General features: G+C 41.4%; 1 protein-coding gene across 4 annotated transcripts in view; it reads right to left on the bottom strand.

Annotated features, from left to right (window-relative positions):
* ARHGAP26 (Rho GTPase activating protein 26) overlaps positions 1-21,610 on the bottom strand; it is a 489,482-nt gene that overhangs the window by 314,335 nt on the left and 153,537 nt on the right. For all 4 annotated transcript variants that reach the window (XM_069592302.1, XM_069592300.1, XM_069592301.1 and 1 more), the window contains exons 8-10: positions 20,904-21,033; positions 18,813-18,913; positions 11,345-11,439 (exon numbers count right to left, since the gene is read on the bottom strand). In XM_069592302.1, the coding sequence (XP_069448403.1) occupies positions 11,345-11,439; positions 18,813-18,913; positions 20,904-21,033 (326 nt within the window). The remainder of the gene's footprint in view (positions 1-11,344; positions 11,440-18,812; positions 18,914-20,903; positions 21,034-21,610) is intronic.

Genomic DNA, 21,610 nt, shown 5'->3' with positions numbered 1-21,610 from the left:
GCACTACTGGGGTGATGCAGAAAATAGTTATTCACCTATCAAAAGGCAAACTGCTACCCACCACCTTATCTCCTTTCAACTCTGGTCTCCACAAAGGGTCCACATTAAGTAATACATCACTTATTAGCACATCCAGGAACCTGGGACTGCTCATGTCTGGTCACAGCCTTCTCACCAGCCAGGAGCAGGCGGAATCACAACCAGCCCTGATTCCAGGGTTGCTGGACAGCCTTCCTACTCTAATCTTATTCCTGAATCTGAGTCAACAATGGTGATCTCAGTGGCTTGGCAATTTACCCACTTCCTACTGGACCAGGAAATGCTATTACTAACTCACTCCACCCCACTGAAACACACTCAGAATCTAACAGTACTTTTCTTTCTATACTGACCTCCAAAGATCTAGGGCTTACTCATTCATGAGACTACAAATCTTCTCCTGGCAAGAGTTCATTCCCCAGGTTCTATCCACAGTGCTGTACACATAAGGGTTAAATTCTGGGTAAAAGAAGGACTGTGGCATCCACAGAAACACATGTTCTCACAGCCTGTGCACAAAACCTGCCTCACTGTGCTTAGACAGAAAGACAGAGGAAAACGATGAAGGCCTAGAGAAGAGGTTGCCAGTCACAGGTAAAGAGAGACATATGAGTGCCAAAGGAAGTGGTCCTTTGGTTTTAAAGTGCTACTGGCAAACCTGGTCCTTAACTGTTCCTTGGCAATTACAAGGTTTCAGCAGATCTTCATGTTACCAAACATATGGACAAAGCAGAATAATTCTGGAGAATGACATCTCTTCCGTGTATATGTGAGATTACAGAGTCAAGTATCTACAGAGACCAGACAAGTAAGCAAAATGAGGAAAACTGGAGAAGATTCTTCCCTGCCCCAAGGAAAACAGGTGTGGTCTCATTTACCTTAAAATATGCAGCTCATTATTTTTTCTTTCTCACTTTTGCTTTCTGATAAAGTTACAGAAACAAAAGGGGTTTCCCTCTATGGGAAAAACAACAGTACAAATGCAAGGCAAAATGGTAGCTATCCCCTGTCACCATGGTGGGGGACATCAGGGCATGGTGGGGATGGTCGCAAAGTAGAAAGCACATGCCCCACCTAAATGAGGCATCTGCCATTCAGCTCTATAGACAGCTGGCACGTGGGAAGTCAGCATCAGTGTTTACACATCTTTCCCATTTTAAAATGTTGCTTCAAACACTATTCAAGCCAAATTGAACATCTATGGACTGCCAGCCTACGATTCTGGGGTCTGTGTTGGTCCTTCTCTGCCTCGCCTTGCCTGAGCTCCATCCCAAGGCATCCCCACATGTCACAATGCATCTTGTGCGCTGGGACTAACAATGATGCATGTCTGCATCCTTGATGTGCCTCACAGTCCAACTGAGCAGAGTCTTTCCAGTTCATTAACGAAAGGGGAACTGGGGATACTTGCCCGTTTTTTCCCAATATGAGGACTCAGTATCATCACAGAAGGGCAACATTCATCTACTATATTCATCTACCATTCAAAAACTTATGAATCTGCACAATTTGTATGCTCTGAGAAAAATAACCATTGGCGGTCCTTGTGCATTACATATGCTTGCACATAAGAAAAATACACATGCCAGAGTAACCTGCAGTGGGCTACAGGTGAGAAAAGACAGACGTGAGGGAGAAACCAGACATTGCAAACAGTGGCCCAGCAACTGCAGCTAAGGTTTAGTGTTTATTATGGGCCAAGCACTGGGCTAAGGATGTGGCTAGCATTATGATTTGTTCCTCTCAATGAAGTAGGTACTTTCATCATACTTCTTTTTAAAAATTGAGGCTCAGAAATGACTTGCACAATCTTCAACTGGTAGGCAACAGCAAAGCCTCAACTTGAAAACCCCGTCTGCCTGACTCTAAAGCAAGGCCCATACGTTAAGCACAACACTGTACTGCCCCCACTCCAAGCAGGGAGTATCTGTGCCCCGGGATCCAAGGTGACCATTTCCTTAGGAGGACGGAGGGAAAGGGGAGAAGGCACTTCTTTCTCTCTCTCTCTCTGGAGAAAGGAAACGGGAGAAGGAGGAAAGGACTTCCTCTACACACACCCCCACCCCCACATACACAAATACACATACAGCCCTTGAGAAATTTTCGGAAGCAGGCTTCTAATCAATTATTTAGAAAGGATATGATCCTAATGAGTGAATGAATCATAACCTACTATAGCCTATAGCACTGAGCTCCTGGGAGGAGAAGTCCTAAAATAATCAGGACCATAGCAAAGATAGCAGTCTAAAGAGGAATACTGCCAATCGCTTCATATAATTTCCTTACATTTTTACTTTAAAGGAGAATGAAGTCATGAAACATCAGGAAGCCCAGACAAAGACATCTTTGGTGCAGTAAGTTACATGGTCTTTAATGAAACATACTGACTGAGCACCAGCTATACGCCATAGGCACCAAGGACCGAAGAATAAGCAGATTTCAACACACACCACCAGAAGAAAGCATTGCCAGGACGAATAACCCTCAGGGGGAATGCAAATGTTATTTTGATAACAACCTATGAGAAAATATTCTAATTCTAAAAATCTTCTAGGTCATTTATCAATCCTTCTTAGTATTCTGTCTCATGATGAACAGACACGCAGGTAAGTGGAGTTTACATACTGAATTGTCTCCTTTCTTCAGATTCATATACTAGCAAAATTTTGGTTTTGATTTTTAAAAACTAAACTCATTTTATACTTAGAAATTAGCAAATAACATGGTATATTCAATCAATAAAACTCCAAATTTCACCATGTAGACTAAAGAACAGAAACAGGATTAAGTAATAGAAATAAAATAAGTACGGTTGCCTTGTTTCACACCACAGTTCATTAACCAGCACATCCCACTCTTACTTAAACCAGAATCAAACAGCAAATACTCTCTCATTTAACTTTTTAAAAAGGAAAAGAAAATTTAAAAAAAAAAACCCAGCAATTTAAAAAATACAAGACGTCTAAAGATTCTAAGAACTTCTAAACTAGCTTATTTTATGGAACAGTCAAGGAGCAATTCAGAAAGTACAATATTTCTCCCCACTCTACCCCCACCCAAATCATGGAAGTCAGAGTAGGAGAACACCCTCTGAGGAAGGAAAAAGCCATTTCCTCCCCGAAATGTCAACGGCATTGAGACCAGCACTGTAACCAACCAGCAGGAAGGCAAAATCAAATATTATTTCAAACAAGGGGTGAGAAGGGGAGGGGAGGGGAAGTTTGAAACCAGGAAAAATGGATTCATCTGCTGCAGAAGATAAAGGCAGACTGCACCAAAAGGGAAAAGCAGAAATGCCTGGTTCTCAGCACACACTGGACAGTCCCAATCACTCATCTGTTTTTATCACCAGCCTCGAATAAGCTGTCCCTGAAGCAAAGAGCCTGACACATGAATTCAGAAAGTAAGGTAAAATGCAATGTTTAAACAGAGGCTGCACTAACTGAGCATGCTTGCTTCTGCAGCAAAGTGGGTATGAAGTGATCCATCATAGAAAGGTGGGAAAGAAGGAATTTCTAGGGAAAGAATGAGTCATTTAGAATGCCTTTCCTTTAAGAGGTAATATTCACATGATGGCTTCTTCTACAGAAACACACGTCACACACACACCACTGACTACTAAATGTCAGTGTAGAAAGGACAGCTAATTTTCCACTGGACCAGCTAACAGTTATAATACGTATACAACACTGCCATCTAGAGGCTGAGCACTGAAACAAAGTCTGTTACATAAGATGATCCTTTTTAGAAAACACAGGCTTACACTCGCAAATCACAAAGATACACAAACAAACGCACGCATACACACCACATTCCCAACTAGAAGAGTATTATTTTAAGTTAAAAGTAGCATGGTATGGTTTCTTTTTGAGAGCATAAATTGGAAGGAGGGGCTTAAACCTTTTATCCTGTATAGGAAATATATATAAATAATAGATTATCACATACAGTTTGAAAACAGATTCTTCCTCCTGTACACATATAACCTTAAAGTACCTGTATTCACTCTCAACTTATAGATGACTGGAAAAGTCACAACACTAGGAAAAAGGTGTGCCATCAAAATGAAACAGGTTCAAAGAAATACCTTCCAACACTAAAGTACACTGTAAGAACAATGAAGTCCCAAGTTTTAGGATAGAGAGCAAACTTCAAAGAAAGAAACTCTTCCAACAGAGAACTACATCAGGGAAGAATATTACAGTATTCCATTTTCAAAATAATCTTGCAAGGTAGGTATGATTAAAGTGGTTAATCCACCAGTCCAGACTCACACAGCCAGTAAGAGGCAGATCCCAAGTTCAAACTGAGGGCTGCTTCGACCTTTACGTGCATCATGCAGCCTTCTATAAACATATACTAAGGGTGGTGACTCATTAGAAGGTTGGGGTAGATTATTCAGATCTTCCATTAATCTTTCTAGCTGTCACTATTCGTTCTTTAACCAACTTCCCATTCTTCTGGTTTTTTGCCCTACCAATGCAGAAATGGAGATTACGTTTAAACTTGCCCAAGCTTCAGTTTAAATATCAACTAACATGATTCAGTTCCCATAATCTTACATAGTAATTCACCAAAGTCCCAGAGGAAAGAACAAAATAATCTAACTCGGAAAATGCATTACTATAAAAAACAAAACTGAACTACAAGCACACAGTACTGTACTAAAAGCTGAATGAAGTAATGTTATTCTGCCTCTGGGAGCAAATTACCTGAGACAGATAGTTAGAATTGAACAGAGTTATATAAAACATAACTAACTGAACAACTAACCAATACAAAGGAAAGCCTGTACAATGTGCAAATACCTAGTACCTGGTGGGACATGAGGATAGAGTTCACAGTGGGTGTGACATGCCAGGCTAGGACTGGTTCACAGGAAAGCTGTCTCTCTTGACCTATTCACGGAAAGCTCACAGGAAGAGGACTGTGAATGTGGTTTGCAAGAAAAATCAGATGATGACTCTTAAGAAGGAAAGTCGAATAGATTCATACTGCTTCATTAAACTTTGTTATCTCCATGGTCAGTAGAGTCTCCGGCAGTTAGTTATGGCTAATAAACGAGGAGGGGGAAGGGGAGAACAGAGGAAATGAAAACTCAAAGCATTCTAATTATGCCATCAGTCTCTATAAGACTGGAAGGGTGAAATCCCCCTGTGAGTTATGCCTTCCTCATAGCATTTTGATCCACCAAGTTTGCTGAACTCTCAATATACTGGTGTTTATACCTCCAGTTGCACGAATGTTTGCCATTCTACAGTCAATGCTAAGTAAGACCCATGAAGACAAGGACTATGCTTGTCTTGGTCCCCATGACACCCCCAGCACCCAGTAACCTTGTGATCCTAATAAATTCTCCTGTTCTGCCCACCTCTGGAGAGTACCAAAGGTGGGAATGCGGCATGCAACACTCCACACAGTATCTTCAAATGTATGGACTTCTGTTGGGGTCAGCTAGTCCTGGAAAACATAAAGCATTCTAATTGTTTCCTTTCCTCCAAGTATAAACACCGCTCCTCAAGAGACTACACTGATTCAATGCATCAAAAAGAAGTCTTTTGTTTCTATTATTTTCCATATGGTTTACGGCTCCTCCTGGAAAACATTTGGGAGAAAATACCCATGTGTCACATACATTTGTGAGACATCTCTTTAAAAATAAACAAATGCAGAGATGCCGAGCGATGACTACCACCATGATTCTTCAGCTTAAGTAAGTATTTTCCCTACGTGTGCTCATTAATTTCCATAAGATGCTGCATGGTAGAGTTAATTATTCAGAGTAACTAAAGACAGACAATGGCAAGTATCACATGCCACTACCCCAACGGCTGCTTTTAGACAAACTCTCATTTTTTACTCAGGAATTTTACATTAAACTCACTCAAAAAAGAGTTAACACAATTTAAAGGAAAAAAAATCTATCTTTTATTATATTAACCAATGTAGCATATAAACTTTCAAATGTTCGGTTCTACAGCAAGGTAATACAAAAAGAATGAAGAATGCTTCTTTATTAAGGTATAAGAAATAATGATTTTTCAAATGCTAAGGAAGATAATGTATGTAAAAGGGTGGCTTTGTGAAGTGGGGCTCCTTATCAATGGGATTGTTCAAGGAATGTGTACTGGGCCACCCATCTAAAAGGTTGTGAGGGCCTTCCACGGCTGCTTCCTTGAGAGAATCCCTCCTACCCAATACTGTATGGGTTTGCTCGGGCTGCTGTAACAAAGACCCCCAAAGCGAGTGACATGAATAACAGAAACGTGTCCTCTTACAGGTCTAGAAGCTAGAAGCTCGCGACCAAAGTGTCAGCAAGTGGGTTCCTCTTGCAGTATGTAAAGGAGAAGCTTTTCCATGCCTTTCTCCTAGCTGCTGGTTGTCTGCTAGCAATCTCTGGCATTCCCTGGCTCAAAGAGATATCACCCTGATCTCTGCCTTCATGTTCACACGGCATTCTCCCCGTGTACATGTCTGGCTCTGTGTCCGAATTGCCCCCTTCTATCAGGACACTAGTCAGAATGAATTAGAGCCCACCCTAATCTATTCACCTCATTTTAACTTGACTACCTCTACAAATACTCTATCTCCAAACAATTTTTGTTGTCAGACACTGGAGATCAGAATTTCAGCATTATGAACTTGTCAGAGTATGCAACCTAACCCATAACAAGCACCTTCTGGGAAAATAAAATATTCTTCAGAGCAAGTTGTGGCAACACCCACAGCTACTACAAGTCACACACTCATTTAAAGCCACACAGATTCTTAGATGTAAGAATTAAAGTAGCTTTCTGAGATGTATTCACAGTAGTAAGGAGGATCTTTGACACAAAAAGTTCAAGAGGTATAAATCTAAATCCCTAAACTCTGAATTAATCCTCAATTTGATTTCCAACTCATTCATGGGTCAGAGTTACAACAGCTCTTCCTAGAGGACAGAAATTAATCCCTTTTTGGCAGAATCTGAGGATTAACGAATTGGCAGCAATGCACTGGGATGCAATGCAAACAGCCTACTGACAAATGGTGCCAGTGCTTGGATTCCTTACTCATGCCAGTCTCCTTAGATGAGCAGAAATGTAAATCGTCAGGAATAAAAGGCAAAAGAAGAGAGTACAAAAAACACACAGCATTCACGGAACACCTACTGTGTGCCTCTTTAAACTGTCAGCCACGTGAGGACTTTCTGAAGAGCACAGGGTAGGAAATACGGGAACAGAAGTGTGTGTGCTGCTTTTATTCAACCACCATTAGTTTACACACCAAACGCCAATGACAAGAGTGAGAAAGCACTCCTCAGATTTCAGTCAGCAAGGTGACTGCTCAGCAGCAGCCCCAAGATCCAAGTACAGAGAGCACTGGGCTCATCACTTGAAAACGCTTCTAAAACACCCTGAGTTTTGAGGCAGCAAAAGTGCCCTCGGTTCAACTGCCACCTGAACCTTGGGTAAGACTCACCCTCTAAACTGCAGATCCCTCCTCAGAAAAATGAGACACTTGAGCACAAGTCTCCCTGGGCTGGGTAAGGATTACATGAAATTACATGAAGTGTTCAGCTTCCAGAAAGTACTCTCTTACTGCTGGTCTCCTCCACAGTTACCTAAAAAACTGGGTTTTATTGCAGGTTTTACTGTTGCTTTATTCCTAATACTCTGTATCAGAGACTGGTGATCATTTTTTCTACTAGCTATATTCTCCTCTATCAAGCTAAGAATTAAGCTCCTTAGTAAAGGAGCCTGAGTTGTTTTGTTTTATTTTACTGTTGCTTGTTTTTAACAAGGAAAATGCTTTGGTACACTCTGAGAACACTATACTAGGATATGCCTGCTCTTTAATACAACAACTGTGAGCAAGAAGAGAGGACAAGAGAAGACCTTATTCTCAAAGTGGACTTCAGAGTCCCTCTTGCAGAAAGGCACACTGTGTTGGTCTGGGGCAGGAACAAGAAGCTGCCTTTCTCACAAGCACCCCTGTGGATGTTGAGAGTGGGTGGTTCTCACCACACAGTAAGAGACACTGGCATCTTCAACTCACAACACTGACCTCCTAGAACATTACTTCCTAAAGGCTACAGTTTCAGCTACACAATGACATGAAATATCAGCACTGAGCCTAAAGGATAAAAGTAGTCAATCTTCAAACCCCACAACTTCACATATTCTAAGTCAAATAAGTCACACTTTAGCATGTAGTAATATCTTCATAGAAGAAAACATTAATAGCTACTACATAAATGTTAATCTGTGCTACATACTCTGGGAACATTCTAAAACTTCACGCTGTTAGATATAACCATTCTCTCACTGACTTTCACATTTCCCAGGTGCTAAACTTGCGTTTCACCCCTTTGCTTCTCCAGCTCAGCAGGCAGAAGCTAAGAAGTCTGTGGAAGGCTGCAAACACAGCAGGACAGCTAGCAGCATCCCTGCCTTGCTAAAGCACACTGGAGGAAAAAGAGGGGTGCAGGCGTCTTCCAGAGAATAGGACTCTATGCAGAGTTCTCAGGGATGCCTCCCCTGAGCACATGCAAATGCCTTTCCCTCTCACCTCAGTTTCTTCCTGGATGTGGGAAGAAAATGCAGAAAGATGCTAAAGAAAATGGTGCCAATGGTAACCTCATCTTTGAGACCAAAGATGACGACCTGTATAGAAAATGGAGAGAAGGTGGTTCGTGGATGTTCTGTGTTCTTTCAGGTGATGGCCAGTCAAGCGCAACCACAAGAGGAGACACAGAAGGGACTCAAGGAAACCAATTTCCTTATATTCAAGGGTGCCAGAAACAGGATGCCTGGAACACCACATAGACCACGTGGGAAAACACCAGCATCATCCAGGAGGCAGAAGTGGCTGGAGAGGAGAGTCCAGACTCTGACCTTTGTTAGAGTTTCTGCAGCAAAGGCAAGGCAGGGCCAGGTCAACCGTTTAGGACTGGCTAGTTTGAATAACTTCACAGGTGCTAAGCTGTGAGAGCAGTCCCTAGGGGCCTGGTTCCTGGCCTTGGATGGTTCAGGCAGAGGAATATTGCCTCCTGGGGTGCGGGGGCCAGTGGAGGCAGCATGGCTGTGGACCAGGGGTCCACATGTCAGTGGTACTCCCCAGGTTCAGCCCTCAGATGACTCCAAAAACTGGCCAGCTCTGAATAGGGCAGGCTCTCCCCAGGCAGAACAGCATCACAGTACACTGAACATTAAAAACACAAATAATACAACAGAACCCTCTACTCCCTTCCTGCTTATTAAGAGGAGATTCAGCAGCCTCATTCTGAACCATAACTGAACCCTCTCCATGTCACGCCAAGAAAACCAGAGGCAATGACTTAAAAGAAATGGACTTCCCAAATACACTCAATATGTTGAATGTGACACATTTGCTCACGGCTTATAATTGGGACGTGCAAAGCTTTTCTGGCCTAACACAGGAGGAAGGTGGTAGGAAGTGTTGGCAAGGGTGGAAATGAGATAGAGGAACCATGGCGAGTTTTAATTGCCTAAAAAGCAACTCTTTACAACTTCTGGGAAACTTCTGAAGAAGAAAATGACTCAGCTTCAGAAAGTGTCACTGACCTCATTTCCAAAATAACAAGAGCTGCAATGTAGGGGATGCCCTTGTTCAAGGAGCCCTAATATAGATGGCCACCTCTGGGAACTATTCAGCTGACCAGCATCACACAACAGGGCTCCATTTCCACACAAACACATCCACTAATCCATTTTTCATGGACGTCAACAAATATGAATTCTTACAAATTCCAAACTTGTAATAGAGAAGAGAGATGCCTACAAGGGCTCAAAGCATCCAGACGTAGGATTTGTTTAAAGTCAAGAATAATCTTAGTTTGCGGTGCACTTTTCGCAATCCCCCTTTGCTACCCCAATTCAACCTACTCCTCCATACAGCCGTTCTCCATTCCCTTCCCCTCTCACAACCCACACACAGCAAACAACTAGGGCACTCACTTTTCTTTACAAATTATATTTATTGCTCTGCATTTACATGCTAGCTTTTGAAATATCAAGTCAGATAACCATGAGGGACATGCTAATTAATAACTAATAACAATTCATTGATGAACATTTATTATTTGCTAGTCTGCCAAGCATTTTATATGCCTTATCTTCTTGAATCCTAATCATTCCCGGAACTAGGCATTATGACTACCTTCATTTTCCAGAGAAGGAAATCAAGGCCTCTCAAGATTAAGTGACTTGCCCAAAGTCATATGGCTACTAAGCAAAATTTTACTAAGTCAAAATTTAGATCTGGGTTTCCTGACTTGAGAGCCAAAAGTATAACTAGATTGCTAATGAGACACGGTTAGTTTCTACAAATGTCCAATTTAGGCTACATGGGCATGCTCTCTCCACAGGCACGCTATCAGCCTCAGGGACCACACTGCAGGGACACATGCACCACAAGAAGGCATTTCATCCCTGGCAGCACACGGAGCAGAACACGCCAGGTGGTACCCTCGCTCCAGAGCCTTTAGAGCTGTCATGAAGTGGCCACAGGTAAACGTCTCAGGGAAGATAGAAAGTACTGGCCTGACAAAATGTGTATCTTTTTCTTTTTTTTTTAATAAAGGGAAAAAATTAAACAGCATGACAAGAGAATCATGCTGAGATCTAAGCACCTTTGTGCTAGCACTGCTGATCTTGAATAGACAGCTTAAATAAGCTTAACTCATGGCATTCATTCAAAGAATTAACCTGTTGCCAAGTAAAGTGTCTCAGAGAACTGGAATGCTGTCAAACCAGCTTAACATCATGAAATGGTACAACTTAATGAGATTCTATAAATCTCGAGGAACACAACACAGAGCTTCCTCTCCAAAGACTGATTTCACAAGTGGTGTGTTTTCTTTCTTGGGGGCATACACACCACAATGGTAGGCGAAATGCTGTAACTAAAAGCCCCTTTTTGAACTGAGCAGAACTTCTACTTTTATCTAACTCCTTTTGAATCATTTCATAAAAATTCTAAGTAAAAAAATCTCATATAGCTGATACAATTGTGCTAAATAGATTTCTCTAAACATAAATTCACCTTCCTGAGACCTAACACACATTCCCAAGAAGGAAGCCCTGACATTAAAAGAAAACCAACGAGGGCCTCAGTTCCAAATGTAAAGCACGGGGGTAGAGATACTGATTTCTGCAAATGAGCAATTGGCCTCTATTCTAAATGGAGGAATGGAGAAGGGAAAGAGAGGGTAAAAAACCAGAATGTTCTGACTGGATGGGAAAGGTAAGAAATTCAAAGTCAGCAATATTTCTTTCCGAGAAAAAGTGTGACAGCTGCTCACCTGTCTACTGCTTCCACGTCAAAGCAAAATCTCTTCTCAATGGAGTCTGTTTTCCGCCGTGTGCAGGATTTGAGGGTGACTGATTCATCTTCTCCCTGTTGGGAAGACACAGACAGTCAAAATGAGGCTAGAATTCGGGCCATGCTCCTCTCCTGGACAAAGATGCCACATAAACAGGAGTGATCATTTCATCTTCTAAGACCTGAGTATTCAGGACCACAGGAGGTTGGTCACCAACTTCCTCAGGCCAGAGCCTCATGCAGATAAAATCTGTGAGCCATGTTTTACTTGGAGCCCAGCATCCGAGTATTGATAGATTATGATGGTATAGCAGCAACACATGCTAGATTAAACTCTTGTTGGTATTGTTTTAAATAAGTTTAATCTGCAGGTTTGATAAGAGTTGAAACAAGACGACCTTGAGGTCCTCCCCCCAATTCTGAGCTTCTATGATCTTGGTTCAATGGTCACTTCTCAGGAAAACATTCCTGAAAATACACCAGACATGCTCACATAGCACCATGTACCCCCCCTCCTTCCCTCATAGCACTGATCACAGCTGAGACCTGCTGCTGCCCTAAGGGATGATTCAAATAATGTCTCTCTCCTCATTAGGCTGCAAGCTCCCTGAGGGCACGTACTAAGCCTGTTTTTTGCTTGCCCTTGGGTCCCCAGAGACCAAACAGTCCCTGGAACAGAGTAGGTGTGCAATGAATATGTTTTAACAGCTTTTTGAGTATATATATTTAAAGCATGTACTTTCTTATTGAAGTATAGTTGATTTACAATGTTGTGTTAATTTCTGCTGTACAGCAAAGTCACTCAGTTATCTGCAAACATATTCTTTTTCAGTTCTTTTCCATTATGGTTTATCACAGGATACTGACTATAGATCCCTGTGCTATACAATAGGACCTTGTTGTTTATCCATCCTATCACTCAGTCGGGTCTGACTCATTGTGACCCTATGGACAGTAGCCCTCCAGGCTCCTCTGTCCATGGAATTCTCTAGGCAAGATACTGGAATGGGTAGCCATTCCTTTCTCCAGGAGATCTTGAGTATAATTTTTATTGCATATGTTTAAGCAAACAACTTATGAGTTTTGACATCTGTATACATCTATGAAATCATCAACACAATCAAGGTAATGAACATTTCCATCAGCCCACAAGTTTCCTTGTGAGTCCCTTTATAATCCATCAGCCCTCCACCCAGTCCATTCCCAGGCAAACACTGAATCTGTTCTGCCACTACAAATTAGTTTGAATGCTCTGTAACTTTATACAAATGGAATGCCTTTTTATGCCAGACTTCTTTCATTGAACGTAATTCATTTGCTATTCACTCACGCTGTATGAATCAAGGGTTTATTTCTTTTTACAAATGATATGATTAACAAGGGGGTAATACCCAAAATATATAAACAACTCATACAACTCAACAACAAAAAAAGCTAACACCTCAATTAAAAAATGAGGAGAAGACTTAAACAGATATTTTTCCAAAGAGGAACTGCAGATGGCCAATAGACACATGAAAAGCTGCTAAACATCACTAAACATCAAAGAAACACAAGTCAAAATCACAATGAGATATCATCCTACTCCTATCAAAATGACTATTATCAAAAAGACCACAAATAACACATGTTAGTGAGGATGTAGAGAAAAGGGAACCCTTGTACACTGTTGGTGAGAATGTAAATTGGTGTAGCCACTGTGGAATACAGTATGGAGGTTTTTCAACCAACTAAAAATAGAACTACCATATGACCCAGCAATCCCACTCCTGGGTGTACGTACATCCAAAAGAAAACAAAAACACTAATTCAAAAAGATACACATATCCCAATGTTCATAGAAGCATTATTTATAATTGTCAAGATATGAAAGCAACCTAAGTGTCCATCAACAGATGAATGGATAAAGAAGTGGTACAGGGCTTAAGAATCCGCCTTGCAATGCAGGGGACACTGGTTTGGTCCCTGGTCAGGGTAGACCCCCCATGCTGTGGAGCAACTAAGCCCAAGCACCACAACTACTAAACCGGGGTTCTAGAGCCCATGAGCCACAACTACTGAAGCCTGCGCTCCTAGAAGCCTGTGCACCAAAACAAGAGAAGCCACCACTACCGCTCTTCACAACTAGCGAAAGCCTGCGCACAGCAACAAAGACCCACTGCAGCAAAAAAAAAAAAAAACATATGTATATATCTACTTTAAAATAAAAGAAGCAGGGTGTGTGTATGACACACACACAGACACACACACACAACTGAATACTACTCAGCCGTTAAAAGAGAATTAAACTCTGCCATTTGCAGCAACATGGATGAACTTGGAGGGCATTACGCTTACTAAAGGAAATCAGAGAAAGACAAATACAGTATAATATCAATTATCTGTGAAAGCTAAAAAATGAAACACACTTGAATAGAACAAAAAAGAAACAGACTCACATAATATACAACAAACCAGTGGTTATCAGTGGGAAGAGGGAAGGAAGGAGCAGCAAGATAGGGGTAAGGGATTAAGAGATACAAATTACTATGTACAAAATAAATAAGTTACAAGGATATATTGTACAGCACAGGGAATATAGTCAATATTTTATAATAACTATAAATGGAGTATAATTTTTAAAAATTGTGAATCACTGTTTTATACCTGAAACATAGGTAGTGTTGGAAATCAACTATATCTCAATAAAAAATAAAAATTAACATTAAAAACAATGCAGGCAATTTTTTTAATCCATGGTACAAAACAAAGGAGCTTTTTTCTTTCTACTATTGGGTAGTATTCCATTGTACAAATGGAATGCAACGGTTTTGCCACACAGCACAGCACTAATTTACTGCTTAGAAACATAGAGGTTTCTGACCCTGATTTCTTCTCTTCCTGTCACAAAGGAATTTTTTAGGGTTCCTTTTTCTCCTGTATCTGCCAATGTTTCTTCCTAAACTAGGGGGAAAGTAACAAACTTGCCTAGTCTGTTGAATAATAGGAAATGTGACTGGGTATGGTAAAATTTAACCACCCACTAATATCAAAATAGCACATAAACACAGAAGACCTAGGAAGAGACAGTCTACATTCACAAGCCTTACACTATTGTCTTTTACTGAATGGCAAAGATTAACTTCTCAGATTGAGAACTGCTCCTTCTGCAATGCGTAAATGTATGCCCATAAATGCACAAGCATATGTACTACTGACCATGTTAATATCTAACTCTATTTCTGATTTAATGGTGTTGGACTGCTTCCCACTTTGAAAGTTTAGGGGGAAGGTGGTTTAGTCGCTAAGTCGTGTCCGACTCTAGTGACCCCATGGACAGTAGTAGCCTGCCAGGCTCCTCTGTCCATGGGATTCTCCAGGCAAGACTACTGGAGTGGGTTGCCATTTCCTTCTCCGGGTTAGGGGGAGGTGTCCCTGAGAAACAGGAGAAAACAGAGGGTCTATACAAAACTGGCAAATATAAGCAGAAATAAGAGGAATATAAGACTCTGTTCCAAAAATGACCATAACATACCAGGAAAAATCTATAAAGACAATCTGTTCAAGTACTCATGGTTTTAAAAAATGGGGGAGAGGGATAACGATCACTTATACAAACAAATGAGGAGTTACAACCATGACAAACACTGCAAAAAAAGAAGCATGTTGTGCTACAAAAGCCTAAATTAAGGGGGTGTAACCTGGGCAAAAAGGTCAGCAGAGGCTTTCTTGAACTGAGACCAAAGGATTCATAGGAGATAAAACCAAGAACACAGATCTGGGTGGAGAACAGCAGGTGAAGAGGCCCCCACAGTCAGGGTCCATGGAGCCCTGGAGGAGCGGAAAGGAAGCCGGTGTGTCTGGAATCCAAGAGCGAGAGTGAAAGAGGACTGAGGAAGACAGGGACCTGATCGTGCAGACTACGGTCTGTATCCTGCGAGCAGTGGGGACATAATGAAGGGTTTCAAGCCAGGGGAGGGACAGGGTCAGCCCTGGGCTATTCCAGGGCTCCCACAGAGAGGGGCCTCATCTCACAGCGTAGAACTCAGGGTACTGCCTTTCACCACACACAAGCCCTGTCTCCACGAGGACGCAGAAAATCTGCTCACATCTCCTGGACTGAAGTGAAAAGAAAAGTGGGTACTTTCAAAGGAAAATAACTCAAATGCAAAGAAGGAAGCAGAGAAAGGGTGGATAAAGAGCATGTTAGGAAAAGAAAACACCCTATCACCTATTTCAGTTTATCTCCAGCTCCTAAGAGAGCTTTACATAAACACGTAACACACTGACATCACATGTTTCTCCTGTATAAATTAAGAAGATATCACCTCTGGACAGCCAGTCTTCATGTCTCCTCCACCCTGAGGCTAAGGAAACAGAGAGGTGTCATGAAAAGCCATTATTTTATATTTATACATTATTATTCTATTTGATTTGCCTCAGAATCAGGAGATGCCAGCTCCAGAATCAGGGTGTGAATACTGGCTTTAGTTCTCACTGATCATATGATCTTAGAAATCACTTTCTCTCTCTAATCCTCAATTTCCTCTTTTGTAAAGGAGGAAAAATGGATCAAACAGGATGAGAAAGGACAATATTTTAGAAAATGTAAAACATAATATAAATATAAGTAATTATTACTAGAAAAATGATTTCATATAATACCAAGCTCCCAATATAGCAGCCTCTGTGTCAGCCTCTATTTCCTGTCCCAAAAAGTTTATATACTCTAATACATATAAACCTCTTCACAACTCAGTGAGGTGTTTCCTTTTATCTCACTAAAGTCTAAGGAGTTCAAATCACTCACCATAATTGGTTTCTGCCCTTCATTTTTAAGTGTGGTAAGAAAGGAGTAGAGAAAATACAAGAGAGTTCCTTCACTCCAGGTTTAGGAAAGCACCAGATAAACAGTCCCAAAAGAAATGTGAGAGAATAACTCAGTGAAGTTGATTTCTAGAAGGACTAGAAATTAGAAAAGAACTATGACTTGGTCTAAGAAAGGCAGACCTAACCCTATTTCCATTTCATGACAATAAGTGACTCCTATTAACAGAGATTGTTAATATTCCTTCTAACTCTATAATTCTCTATGTTTGATCATTTCACATGTCTATTTTCCTGCGATTATTTATAAGTCAACTCTACCCCTAACAGGAAACATTAAAAGTGCCTTGACTTTTTTTTATGCTTTGATACAAGGAAGGACAGAGATGCTGACCAACTCCAGTGTTGTGGCCTAAGAAAAAGAAAGTCAGGAAGAGAAACTGCAAGTGGCAGAGAGCAAGGGGGCATCTTGGGGGAGCAGCTAACAATAATGACAACAGTGTCACACATCACTGACCTGGGCAGTCTAACCTCAAAGCCAGTGCTCTTCACCTCTATACTGCAGTGCCTGCATACATGCAACCAAACCCAACAGGATGCACAAAAATGCACCACAAAGAAGGCCATGGCTGGAATACTACAGAGGACTACCTTATCAACAGATCAGACACAGCTGAAAAATTCTTTACACTAAAGATAGAACCAGAGAAATATTCAGAACACAGTCCAGAGATTCAAAGAAATGAAAAATATAAATATTTTTATTAAAAGTATTTAAATATCTCCAGAAAGAGAAAATAGAAAGAATGGGGAGGAGGGGGAATTCAAAATAATAATTGAAAAGAATTTTCCAGAATTACTAAAAGACACCAATCTGCAAATCCAGAAAGGCCAAAATGCCTAAGCACAACATATTACAAAAAAAAAAAAAAATTCACAGAGAGGACCAGCATAAATAGAATACTGAAAGGAAAAAGAAGAAGATGTAATGTGCAGCCAGAGAGAAAAGACAGAACCTAAAAAGGCAATGTAGACAGACAGAGCGCTCCCGGAGGAAAGGTGAACAATGGGGCACGGCAAGGCACTCCTAGCAGCAGTCACCCCACAAATGCAGCCTGGCACTTCTAATGATGGCACTTCTAATGATGGCCACAAGAATGTCTTTCACCCCACGTGCTCTTCAACGTGATGTGACTGTGCTATTCCTCCCACCAAGACAGGGTCTGCATCCTCTCCCGCTGCAATGGGGTGAGCTCAGGTGGGCTTTTATAACTGCTTCAACCAACACAGAGGGCCAACGTAAGATCATTAAAAGGCGATGCAGTGTCTCCTTTTGTTGCTGGAAGATTCACTCCTGAAAACGTTAGCTGAAAACGTTCCTGAGCCCGCCATGCTGAGGAAGCCCAAACCAGCCCACATAGAGAAGCCAGAGAACAGGACTTGGAACTATACACAGCAAAAGAGAAAGAGGGAAGAGAAGAAAAGAGAAGAGGAGGTCAGGAGAAAGTAAGATATCTGATCAGCCCAGAGTTGCTTCAAACCCTTATGATCCAGTTCCAGTCACTATCTGATTGGAACCATTTGAGAAACTCTAAGCCCAAACTTATTTTTTTTTACTTTGCTGACTAAGGTCTGTCTAGTCAAGGCTATGGTTTTTCCTGTGGTCATGTATGGATGTGAGAGTTGGATGGTGAAGAAGGCTGAGCACCGAAGAATTAATGCTTTTGAACTGTGGTGTTGGAGAAGACTCTTGAGAGTCCCTTGGACTGCAAGGAGATCCAACCAGTCCATTCTGAAGGAGATCAGTCCTGGGATTTCTTTGGAAGGAATGATACTAAAGCTGAAACTCCAGTACTTTGGCCACCTCATGCGAAGAGTTGACTCATTGGAAAAGACTGATGCTGGGAGGGATTGGGGGCAGGAGGAGAAGGGGACGACCGAGGATAAAATGGCTGGATGGCATCACTGACTCGATGAACATGAGTCTGAGTGAACTCCAGGAGTTGGTGATGGACAGGGAGGCCTGGCGTGCTGCGATTCATGGGGTCGCAAAGAGTCGGACACGACTGAGCGACTGAACTGAACTGAAGCCCAAACCACTTATCCACATGATCCCCAAAGTCCTTACCCACAGAAACTGTACGAAATGACTAAAATGATTGGTGCTGTTTTAAAAGTCACTAGATTTTTTAGTGTTCTGTTACAATAAATAACTGGAATAGATATCTGGAAAATTAAAATGATAGATAGATAACTGGAACATCTAAACTGCCGACTGGCAGTCCTCTAGGTATCAGATGAAAGTGATGTATGGCAAAACCAATACAATATTGTAAAGTAAAAAAATAATAATAATAGAAAATCAGTTTCACAGGATGAGGTCATCCAAGAATTTCTAGTATCTAAACATATTAACACATTTAATATTGCATATATATGAAATACAAGAATCTGTCTTAATTACAGCTTCTAACACAGCTTATAACTAAAAATAATCATCTTATTTATCTACTTTATTCTGAAACTACTATATAAAAACAAAGAAAATTACAGTAAACATTGGAGGTTTTACTTCAAACATGCATTATACCCATCGTATGTTAACCAAGTAAATCAAACATGAAATTTAAAAATGAACTCACCCCCTTTCCTCCTGACTTTTGGTCAAATGGTACCATGGTGATTTGTTTAGAATCCCGTTGATATGTACAGTAATGCTTCACCCAGGAAGTTCCAAAGTGACCTGCAAAATAATACTCCCCATTAAACATCTCTACATGTCCACTGCATACTGGACAACACAGAACATGTAACTCACAATGCTCACCTATCCTTAAACTGTTTCTAGGGGCAATATATTCTCCACACCAGCTAGACAACCACAGGCAGAAATCTGATCTCACACGCTCGAAGTGAAACTAACCCAGGACTTTTCCCAAGGACCAAGGAAGACTTTTTCCCACTAAATGCTGCATCTGGTGGGTCTTAAAATATAATGGAAGTAGAGGTTCTCTGGGGAAATTAATTCATTTTCCCATCATCGATTCCCATCTGAAGCTTCCTTTCTCTCCCCTGACAGGAGTAAGATGACTGAATAAGAACATAGCGAGGCTCCTCAAAATGCCTGTCACCGTCCCCATCTGGTGCAATGACTTCATGCTTCCCACACAGCTACGGTGTGATCACGTGCACAGACATACAGGGGTTCTGACCTACTTTCAAACTCCTAATTTTTACTTCAGCAGAATTCAAGAAGATCTGAAAAGCAGACAAGGAAAACCCAGAGACACTAGACATGTGGAACAGAAGTAACTATAAATACTCAAATGTAATCTAAGTGTTTGTCCCTCAAAATTATCCCTCGGGAAAGAGGCAGGTGCCCTGAAGACAAATTCTTACAGTTTCTTATTTTATTGGTGCCTGCCCAATTACTTTATTTCAAAGTACTATTAGGGGAAAAAGGCATAATTGGCATTGTTAGCCTGCAAAGACCTCAATCAATATGAGTTCTGGATGCTTATAGAGATTGCATAGCAGATATGATTAAAAAAATAATGATAACATGAAAAAAGATTCAGCAGACACTTAATAGGTATTTTTCAGGGTATGAATACCCATTGCAAGTGTTGGATGTCACTTAATACACTTAAAAAGCAACGGAGTGTTTATATTGGAACATCAAGAACAAATGAAAACAGCAACTATTCTCATGTGTTTTTGTGGCTTAGAGAATAAATTCCAGTGATGGCACAAAGATTTCAAAAGTGCTGTGTATGTAGCTTCTGCTTCTTACAAGCCTTAACAAGCTCATACCTGTAAGAATAAGGGACATAAAACTCTCATCACAACTGATACTCCAACTTCAAATCCCATTCCTACACCATTGTCACCAGGGAACAATTTTATGCCCAAGCAAGTTTCTGAGCAACCACTACACAGAATAATCACTGTAAGTATTTTGTTTCATAGGAAACTTCTAGGAGTGAAGACATTTAACAATCCTAATCAACAGTGCCCAGATAGGAGACTATAAGAAGAACTATCCATTAAAGAAAAACAATGCCCTGTCTTTAATCTCTAGTACTGCATGCATGAATTAAGTCTGGGAGTGCTACAGCCCAGTGCATAAATCTGAGTCATCATTGAAAACCCTATGTTAGCAGCACCTAGCATTTCTTTCGTGATGTCCTATGGGCAAGTCAATGGCCCTTCTCCCTGGTTTGTAAAGTGAGCTTTTGTTTCTACTTTTCACAAAATTTAATTGTTGGAATGACAGGAGTTGAAGTGAAGAAGGAAAGGGCCAAAGTCATGGTAGTTTAGGCCTTGCTGAAACAAATCTCAAAAACAACTATTATTAGGTCTACCAAAGGATATTACTATAAAGTCTGGTCAGTTAGACCTCTCCAAGGCCTCTACACCAAGGCTATGGTATGTAAAGCTGTACTGAGGGTATACAGGAACCTCAAGAGTAGAGTGACACCAAGAGGAGAGGTGGCACCACAGAGTCTATGAATTCCGGGTTGCAACAGGATTCCAGTTACACAGAAAACACAATATATCACTAGGAGATAGACAAGACCTGTGGACAGCATCTTTTCCCTAGAAAGCTGAACTATAAAGTCATTCTCCTTTGACCAAATAAATGTTCCATGTCAGGCACTACTGGATACACCCCCAGCTCCTGAGAAAAAAGGCATGAGTACAGCCACGCGGCTGGTTGGCCTGGCACTCACGTTTCTCCTGGACGTAGAGGTACCCTTCCATAGTGTAAGGACTGATGGTCTTGTGCTCGAGGGGATTCTCCTTCATCTTCTTCATCAGGGATTCCACCTCCGACCTGGTGCCTTCAAAGCGATTTCTTGTCTAGAATGAAAGGAATTTTATCCAAATCAATGAAATGAAACCCTCTTTGTTTCTCCAACACTTCAGAGTATCAAGCTACAGAATCCCAGATCTAAAACCAAGTGAGAAATGTTCAGCTATCAAAAAATAAGGCAAATGTTCACTTTATTGAAGTATATTTTGGCCTGAAAGCCCTATCCAAGAATGACTCTCAAATTCTAGGGACCATCAAAATCACATGGGGAACCAGCAGGAAATGCAACTGACCAATCCTCACCTCCAAAGATAAACTCATCACCTCTCAACCCAGAAACGTGCGTTTCTAGCAAGCGTCCGAGCAACTCTGAGGCAGAGGGCCCACAGCAAGACAAGCCCTCCACCAGCCTCTAGGACAGAGATGCTCTCACACTGGCTGTTTGCTGACAGCTTCCTCCTCAAATGTTCCATGTAAGGTTCCCGCTCCCCCAGGACAGCCTGCACCACAACACAGGGCAGCCCAGGGACCACTGCAGCTCCAGGGGGCCTGTGCCATCAGCTAAGGCCGCACAACTCCTCGCTCTGCAGGGCCTGCTGCCCTCAACTCTCTCACAGGCGTTTT

This window comes from Ovis canadensis, chromosome 5 (genome assembly GCF_042477335.2).
Source record: "Ovis canadensis isolate MfBH-ARS-UI-01 breed Bighorn chromosome 5, ARS-UI_OviCan_v2, whole genome shotgun sequence".
In the NCBI taxonomy this organism is placed as follows: Eukaryota; Metazoa; Chordata; class Mammalia; order Artiodactyla; family Bovidae; genus Ovis; species Ovis canadensis.
Note: the sequence above shows the minus strand (reverse complement) of the source record. Positions and strands in the feature narration are given on the sequence as shown.